General features: G+C 37.5%; 1 protein-coding gene across 1 annotated transcript; it reads left to right on the forward strand.

The window, feature by feature from the left end:
* Nucleotides 1-5914: 5914 nt before the first annotated feature.
* On the forward strand, nt 5915-7623 carry LOC138041470 (QRFP-like peptide receptor). Its single transcript, XM_068887223.1, has 2 exons — nt 5915-6888; nt 7050-7623. The coding sequence occupies exons 1-2, from the start codon at nt 6082-6084 to the stop codon at nt 7158-7160; spliced, it is 918 nt and encodes a 305-aa protein (XP_068743324.1). The 5' UTR covers nt 5915-6081; the 3' UTR covers nt 7161-7623.
* Nucleotides 7624-10000: the final 2377 nt, after the last annotated feature.

Consider the following 10000-nt stretch of genomic DNA (forward strand, 5'->3'; position numbering starts at 1 on the left):
ACCTTCTTTTTTTTTTTAAATTCTGGAGTTAGTGATAACAATTCATGCCATGTCATGTGATACCTATTATGTTCACTGGTCTAATTAAAACATAGTGTTATTGAATTAAAAAAAAAAAGAAAGTAAAATGAAATATCCTATCTGTGTTCATACTACAATCAAATTTTCTCATCTATTCATGATTGTTTTAGTTACATTAGCTTCTTTTTTCACTAATTTATTATTCTGCCAAATATTTATGCAGCTATAATAAATAACATATGATGATGATGACTATATTTATGAGTAGTAGTATCATACAGCCACAAATTGGTATAGTTTGGTGTCTGAATGCTATATAATTAATAAAGAACATGCCTCGGTTATTAAAAGGCTGGATAGTGCTATCCAACGGACCAATCTCTATCCAGTGGATAGTGCAATTAGTTTCCCCAATACTTATTCGCTGTATAGTGATTTATCCGTTGAATAGCGATATCCAACGTTTGTGACAACCAGGCCCAGGACTCCATATTCAACTTGTCCAATTACAGTTGTAAGAAAAAAAATTCAATTACTAACTTTAAATAAGATTTGGCTTCAGTCAACTTTGGAGCTCATCTGAAGTTTTTTGTTTATTTTTTTTATTATTTTATAATTGGGCGACGTGGAGACTGTTGAGGATACATACATAAGACATACAAAGATTGCAAGGCATCATTACGCTTTGTTACTAAAGCACATTATATGTTTTATACCCTTATTGTCTGATAGTCAATCAAAAGTTAACAGAACCATGGTAATGATAACTGCAGGCTCAGGGGCACTGAGATGTCTATGCTTTTTGGATACCTTGCGCACTCTCTCTCGAGTAAGCTCAGTGCGGCTTGGCAGCAACCTACCTTCTCTGTGCGCAGGTTATCTGGATACATTTCCAGCGAGGGATTTATTCTTTCATCCATAATTTATCAATGGATCAAAGCAACTTATATTTTTAAGTACGATACCTTTGCAGCCAGGCAACTTTACTCACGTCTTGTTGCATGTGAAGAGGAACTTCAGAAAATGACTCCCAAGGTTTGAGGAGCGAACGTCAGTTTGAGTAAAAGGGGTTGGTTGCTTGTCCGTTCCTCTGGCCTTGAGCTTAGCAGTTGTTTGACTTCTTACTAATCTTAACCTGGATGAAATCAACGCAACTCAAATCCCGTTCGAGCGTGAAAACCCGTCACCCATTTTACTTACGTTTTTTTTTTACAACTGCTCCATTTTGCCGAAAGCTTTACTAAAAACTAAATCTCCCCTTTGCGCTATTATTTGTTCTTGCGTCACTGGCTTCCCTTATGCATACCCTGCAACTAGAGGTAACCCTGCGATGGACTGGCATCCCATATCCAGGGGAAAGTGTAAGTATTTCTAGTCGCTTTATGCTACAGAAACCACGATAAACTCCGTCCTGATGGGCCACTTGGCTCGTATGCAGACTTTACCTTTACCTTACAAATCTCGCTTAAATAAGGACTGTGCTTTGTGGTAAAGACAATGAAATTTCCCAGCCAGGGGAACTGAGATCTAGCCGGTCAAACCCTTAGTTATTGCGCACATTGACCGCAGTCAAACGTATCTGACAGTTTTCTTATTGTTATTTTCATTCTTAATCGTATGTTATTATTATTATTATTATTATTTTGATGAAGACGATGATGATGACGATGATGATGATGATGATCATGATGATGATTATTATTATTACTATTATTATTATTATTATTATTATTATTATTATTAGAGGTATATTAGGTCCACCATTACTTAATGCAGGAAATGTTACTGAGCATCGGGACACAGCCTGTGGTCTAGGATACTCCTGGCCATCTGTTCTGTCCTTTATCACATACGGGGCAAAATTACCGAATGCTGATTGGCTGAGACAAAGGCCATTTTTTCTTTAATTACGAGGGCACTTTTGGTAATCAAGAAGGCATGATTACTTACTTACAAGAAGGCAAGATATCCGTAATAACCTCTCTAGCGATGCTTGCGATGCGGCACCTTTCCTCTCAGACTTAGTCCACTGCCCTTTTCAGTTGACCAACTTTGAAGAGGTGTCTGTTGAACAAGTGAAGCATCTTATCAAGGCTGGTTCTATAAAGTCGTGTGCTTTGGATCCAGTTCCTGTGTGTGTGCTCAAATTCTGTCTTCCTGACTTTCTACCCGTAATAACTAAAATGATCAGTCTTTCGTTGGAGACAGGAATTGTTGCGGACGTTCACAAGGAAGAGCTGTTGATCCCTTTATTGAAGAAGGTGGATTCTGACTTTGAGGTTTTTAGTAATTTTCGACCGGTTTCGAATTTAATGTTTACTTCCAAATTAATTGAAAAGGCTGTTGCTCATCAGTTAACTAGCTATGTTTTGAATAATGATCTAGGTGAAGTTTTCCAGTCTGCATACAAGAGATTGCATAGTACTGAACGGCTTTGCTTAGAGTTCAAACTGATATCCTGCGAGCTATTGATAATCGCCGCTCTGTTATCCTTGTTTTGTTAGATCTATCTGCTGCGTTTAATACCGTTGACCATTCTATTCTTTTGCAGCGATTGTCACGTCGTTTCGGTATTAAGGGCATAGCGCTTTCCTAGTTTAAATCTTACCTCACTAATAGAAAGCAGTTTGTGATAGTTCGAGAGGGAAAGTCCACTAGTCGAGATCTTTTTTGTGGTGTACCTCAAGGCTCAGTCTTAGGACCTATTTTGTATTTACTGTATACGTCACCGTTGGGGGACATAGTTCACGGGATGTGTTTTCACTTCTATGCAGACGACATGCAAATTTATCTTTCATTTGAGTCATCTTCGACGGTTGACAAACTTTCTGCTGTTTCCTGCATTGAGGCCTGCATTAGTGATATAAATAAGTGGATGCTGTGTAATAAGCTTAAGCTTAATAATAGTAAAACGGAGGTGCTAATCATTGGAGCGCGACACCGCCCTCACCCACAGCTTGATAATTTTACTTGTTGACGATGAGCATGTAGTACCTACTTCATCCGCGAGAAATTTGGGAACCGTCTTTGATGAAAACATGACACTTGAGTCTCACGTCACTGCTACTTGTAAATCCGCTTTTTTTCGCATTAAAAATATTGCTAGAATTAAGCGATATTTGTCGCAAGCGAATATTAAGACTCTAATTCACGCGTTTGTTACTTGTAAGTTGGAGCACTGTAATTCGCTACTGATTGGTCTTCCCTGCTACCTAATTAAGAGGCTGCAGATGGTTCAAAATTGTGCTGCTTGGTTGGTTGTTGGTGGTCGTAAATACGACCCAGTTACGTCAGTGTTATGTCAGCTTCATTGGCTACCAGTTGAGCAGCGTATACTTTACAAGATATTGCTCCTAACTTATAAAGCTCTCAACGGTTTAGCCCCCCTATATTTATGTGATATGCTTGAGCGTTACATTCCTGTGCGCAGGCTTCGATCATCTGATAATTATCTTTTAAACGTTCCTCGGTACAATCTCAAGAGTTATGGTGGTAGAGCTTTTTCCGTTGTAGCTCCTAAATTATGGAATAATTTGCCACTAGATTTAAAGTTAAGCCCTAATGTAAATGTGTTTAAATCTAAGCTTAAGACTTATTTGTTCAAGTATAGTTATTATTGATAGCATTTCTTAGCTTTTATTGTTTTTTAATATTGATATATTGTTGTAAAGCGCCTTTGGACATTGGATAAAGGCGCTATATAAATGCCTACTTATTATTATTATTATTATTATTACTTGACCCTGATTGGTTTAAAGTTGCTTAGCAACGAGGTCATTGCTAAGATTTGTTGCCGATAATTTTTTTTCTGCAACAATGGCTTCACGTTTTGTTGAAGTCGACGAAGAATTTATGGAAGAACTAAGAAACACAAGTGAGAACACACACACAAAAAGAAGTACGGACTACTGGACTAACATTTTCCAACAATGGGCAAAGACGAGAGGAAAAAATGAGCCACTTGAAAGCTACGAAGTACCAGAGCTTAACGAAGCGCTCGCCCAATTTTGCTGAGCTAAGGAAGGAAAATGGTAAAGACTACGAACCAGACTCGCTGAAGGTAATGCAGGCAGCTTTAGATCGCCATTTAAGAAGCAAAACTTATCCCAAGTCTATCGTGAGAGATACAGAGTTCCTGTCGTCAAGAAAAGTCTTAGAAGGAAAGGCAAGCTACGCGATCTATAATTTTGCCCTTTATGTGATAAACAAGTAATCGCAAGGGCCCCAGTAGGCTCGATTTCCGCCGCTCACTCGAGTTCGGGTATCCTCCCCGAGAAGAGACGGCTGGACGCGTGAGCGATAGATTGTGTCTGTGACGTAAATTCAAAATATAATTTATGCGAAGTTAATAGTTGCGGGGAAATAGCATTAGACATCCCAAAAACACTGATTTTAAGAAAACAGAAATTACATAACAATGCTTAAAACGTCTGTGCGAAGTTTCCAGATGATACGAGCTTGACTTTGTGGTTAAATGATCGATGTGAGTTAGAATTCAACCGGCGAATCATCAACGAAATCTTCGTGTTCAGCACCTTTCGCAGAATCCTTCCTGACCCCAGCAAGGTTAACCGTTGTAAAAGTTCCATGCAATCTGTCTTATTAGTCTTAAGCCGATCTCTTAACTCGACTTAAGACTAAAGCAGCGTATCATCATCATCATCATCATCATCATTATTATTATTATTATTATTATTATTATTATTATTATCTCGCAGTATAAAACTTTGGAATGCTGTCCATACTATGAGTAGTATAGGGCGCATAACGTAACCCACACCACTTGAGAAGCTACACTTAGAAGTAAAAAAAGTTAGGTACGGAATTAGTACAATTCTAATATACATAATGATATGAATCTTTTTACTTAGAGAGAGCTAATTCAGAATATTATTAAGTTCTATACTCTATAAAACCTACGCAAAAACATGATGATATTATCTCTAAAAGCCTATTATTATTTATTATTATTATTATTATTATTATTATTATTATTATTATTATTATTTTGCAGTGTTTTATTCATAATGATGTAGAGGCATAAGAAAGGAATATATATTTAGTGAGAGTGCATTTCTCAGGTGAACGAGTTTCTTTGCCTTTTCCCCTTTCGTGTGCACACGAACGCCTTGCCAATTGACAAACGTCACCGACAAGTCCGCATTTCTCGTCTTCAAAAATCTCCAACGTTTATTTGTGAAGTCCAAAATAATTTGGTAAATCGGCGGTAACAGGCTGAAAAAACATCGACCTGGAGAGCCCTATTTTTTAAAGTAATATTCTCATTTTTCGCAAAACGGCGTCTTCTATAAAATAGAAACAATGTGTTTAATTATTTTATACGGCTTCCCTACAACAATAGAAACAAAACTTTTTGACACAGCTTTTTTTTCTTGTAATCGTGCATGTGGTATATTGAATTAGTATACATACATATCGCTCCATTTTTTTTATCCGTACAGCGTGAGATTTTTAATTAAATTTCTCGGAAACATGCGTTTTATCCATGATAAGACATGTCAATGGATTCAATTGAATTCAATTGAATTACAGGTGTACACCGTAAACATTGTAACGTAGTGGTTTTTTTTGTAATTACCGCAGGTATTGTAAGTTGTGTAACTATTGTAATTATATAGTATTATTATTATTATTATTATTATTATTATTATTATTATTAGCATAGTGGTTACCCGTAAGCATGGTACATAGCGTAAGTTAATAAGAGTTCGAATTATATATAGTAAGAAAATAAAGGAATTAAAAAGTCTAAAAATAAATGAATAAAAATCAAAATAAATGGATTGAATTGAACATTTTCATTTTAATAAATAAACTGCTGTGTTTTACACAAAGAACTTCCAATTTTCTTTCAGGTTTGTAAACAGAAGGAATCCTGTCACTGATTGCTTTCTTTATTATCGTTAAAGGAGGGAAACTTAATTGCATAGGTTTTAACGTATATCCTTGAACCAACAATTCTGCTTAAATTGTTGTGAAGTTTATCTTCGTTTAAACGAGTGCCGCTAGCGCTCCGATTGAAAGGTATAGCAGCAGATCATGTCATTGGGAAACAACACCACGATTCAAGTAATTGTCAACGAAACTATACTGGGCCAACAGATCACGGAGTGTATCTTTACCAATGATTCGACTGTAGAGAAAATTTCCAAACTTTCGGCGTATTATGTTTTTTTGCTGGGCAGTTTTTTCGGGAACGCGTTCATAATCGCCATCGTCTACAAGCACCGAGATTTACACAAAACAATTAATTATTTAATAGTGAACATGGCTGTGTCGGATTTGATTTTTCCGCTCATGGTATTGCCAGTTCATATAAGACAAATGCAAGCCGCCTCACAGGATTGGCCAATCAACGGTATCTTTGGGTTGATGCTTTGCAAGTTGTGTTATTTCACAGGTCTTGTGTCCATCCATGTTTCTGCTCAAAGTTTAGTGTGGATAGCAATTGATAGATTTGTTGCCGTCGTTTTTCCATTAAAACTTGGCCTTATTTCAAAGAAGATCCGCACAATAGCTATTGTTTCGATGTGGATTTTTGCTGGCTTTCTCAATTTTCCATCGCTAATAGTTGCAGAACTTGTGGTAACTGGCAATGGTACGCATTGTAAGGAAATGAACTCGGAATCAGTTTTCTCTGACCAAGAGGCCAACGCAATATATGTTGGGCTTCAATTTATTTTCATGTATATAGGGCCCTTATTTTCTATAACCATTTTGTACAGTGCAATAGCAATTGCTTTAAAAAGGCAGAACAAAGCCCTCGCGAACTCCGAACCAAATATAAAACGAAGCCAGTCTATGAGGAACCGAAGACAAGCTATGCTAATGGCGGTTGTTATCATGGTGTCCTATTACATTTGTGTTACACCACAAACTTTACTTCATTTTGAACTCTTCTGGAGAACTTCTTGTGCCTTTCAGCGAGTGCTACGTTTCATGGCAAGTTTGTCGATTTACTCCTCTTCTATTGTCAATCCAGCAATTTGTCTGACATTTGTTAAAAGCTATCGTCTTGGATTGAGAAACATTTTATGTCCGTGCGACAGAATGCCGAAAGAGACGATGACGAAACCACGCGGGCAAATAACTTTAAAAAGGCTGAAAAATCCACCTGAAGAAAATCGCCCACGACATTTCAAGGACACAGAAAATGACAAATAAATATTGGACACTGTTTTGATGAGAAAAATTTAGTTAAATGTAAATGGGAAAGGAAGAGAAAATGGAGCTGAAATTCGCGGTAAGAATATTTTTTAAAAAGCGAAGTACAAAACTAAATCTGTTTTCAGAGTAACACCGTTCTATGTCATTTCATTGACATTGCGACGGACTTAAGAACCAAGAAAATGAAGTTTAGATTGGTGACAAACGATGTTATTTGGATTATTACGATAAAACCAATTTCAAACCAGGAATTTAAGCTGCATAAAGCATTCTTGTTTATTCACCGCCTAGTCTTTCATGAACTATCTTCCATTGTGCACTGGGTTTTTAAAATTCTTTTCATGCGTTCTTATTTCCGATCTGTTATTTCTCATCACAACAGTTTACAGAAGGACAAAAAAACATATTATTAAATTCGTCTTTACCGGGTATGTTGTTTACATTATTCAACAAACTGAAAGCCCCTAATGCAGCTAAAATCCACTTTTCTATAGCACATTACTGCTATATGTTTGCTCAAGCTCTATGCCAAAAGGAATACATTTTCTATTGAGTTGGTCTTTCTTACAGTTAAATTTAAATTCAGGTTAATCTTATTTTCAACCTAGGTAATTTTTATTTTAAACTAGGTTGAAATTGAAAGTAGGAAACTCGAACAAAAATCCATCAATTGTTAGCAAGTACCTGTAAAATATATTGGCAAATAAATTGGTCCTAGAGGTGAGTTTCTAGGCACTGATTTTAAATGGTTAGCATTAAGGTTGAGGTTAGACATACTGTGCACGATAACCGATTCTACTTTTCAATCTCAGAGCTTTTTAGAAGGACATTGTTCATTGATGAATCTCTTTAAGAGGGCAGGGGGCAACAATATTGATTGTTATATAGCTGAATTTGTCCCCCAGCAGCGCGCGCTCTCATTGGTTACTTTGAGGTCAGTGCAAGTGCGTGTTGTCCTAAGTAGCGTGTGTATGTATATATGGAAGGAACTCAAGTGAGGCCATTGCTACTGTGTGCATGTGATGGATGAAGAACCTTCGCTGATTAACAGCATCAGGAACTTCTTATGCAACACCCAAGGAAAGAGAAAAATCTCTGACCCGGGTGGGAATCGAACCCACGACCTCCGGATTAGATCACCATTGCTCTACGGACTGAGCTACAAGGCCAGACGGGAGCAGGCCGATTTGTCCTCAAACTCCCACGGCCTGCTCCCGTCTGGCCTTGTAGCTCAGTTGGTAGAGCAACGTGGATCTAATCCGGAGGTCGTAAGTTCGATTCCCACCCGTGTCAGAGATTTTTCTCTGTCCTTGGATGTTGCATAAGAAGTTCCTGATGCTGTGGATCAGCGAAGGTTCTTCATCCATCACATGCACACAGTAGCAATGGCCTCACTTGAGTTCTGTCCATATATACTTCGAGGTCACTTGACATGTAACAATAAAACTGTTTCCCGCCAAAAGTCTCTGAAAAATCTATGACGTCAGAGGGTAACAGTGCACTGTTACCCGCGAATGTCGACCGACGACCGTCGTTGCTGTTGCCGATGATATGGTAGTAGCCAAAACGCGTTGCCGGGGCAGGGGCCAGGGCCGGGACCGGGGTCGGGGTCGGGTTCGGGGCCGGGTTTCGTGGTGTCTTTTTTTTTCATTTTTTTTTGTTTCAATTTTTGTCCTTATTCTCCTGTTCGAATGTTTGGCATCTTTCCTTCATTTATGGTGGAAATTAGTAAAAAAATATGGAACCTACAGAAGCTGTTTTTGAGAATTAAGAGAATTTCAGACTGAAATTGGAGTTTTTGTGGGGAATATGCGCTAACTCCTAGAAACATTGAGATTCTCGGGAAAAAAATAAACTTTTTTCCCTCGGGACCAGTCATTAAGTGTTTAATATCTTCAAATGAATCAAAATACTGAAACATCACATGATGTATTGTCAGTTGAGTTTTAATTTGCTTAGGTATTTGCTCTATCTTTTGGTTACTTCGAATTCGTAACAACTTGAAAAGCAAGTGAAAATCAAACTTCAGGAAAAGGTCAGGAAAAAGGATTCCATAATCTATTGATCAAAAGCCATTTTGTAGGCTCTTGTAAGTGTTATTTCTTTAGATTTATAAAAAATAATATATTTCTACATATATTTTTAATTTTGCTGAGTCTGTTTGTAGTGATAAATCCAAAATTCGTGATTATTGTGGCTTAGTCCCCTTTTAGTTCTACAATTTGAGCAAGTAGCACATTTGAATGAAGGGGCGTTTTCTTTTCCATTTTATTAATTTTCAGTACCACATAATCAAGTGAAGTTCGAACTGCAGTCTTCTTCCCCTTCAGATGTATAAGAACTGCAGACTGCCTACAAATAGCGCTGATAAGCAGTATTTAAGCCTAATTATAAGCAACCATTTTAGAACGGTTAGCTTTCAATAACTCTGCCGTCGAAATTAGGATTAGTCTGCACTCCGCGGTCTGCACTTTGCAAGTGTCAGACACCGCTCCCCTACTTTTTCAAATTATTGACTATTTTCCTGCTCAGTATTTGATGTAGCTGTGACTTGTCCACTCATTTTTTCTCTAGGTTCAGCAACATGTGATGCATCCTTGGCATTTGAAAATGCTTGGAATTTATAGCTTTTAGTGGGAGGAAAGATGTAGAATCAACGGTACCTCATAACCTGAATGAAAAATCCAAATTGTTCACTGCAATTGTGCTAGCAATCGAGGAAACCTAAAAATATCGAAAAGAATTGCACGTCTCCACGTCGTTATCAATGCGGTATTCAACTTTGAAGATC

Source organism: Montipora capricornis, chromosome 3, assembly GCF_036669925.1.
Source record: "Montipora capricornis isolate CH-2021 chromosome 3, ASM3666992v2, whole genome shotgun sequence".
Classification (NCBI taxonomy): domain Eukaryota; kingdom Metazoa; phylum Cnidaria; class Anthozoa; order Scleractinia; family Acroporidae; genus Montipora; species Montipora capricornis.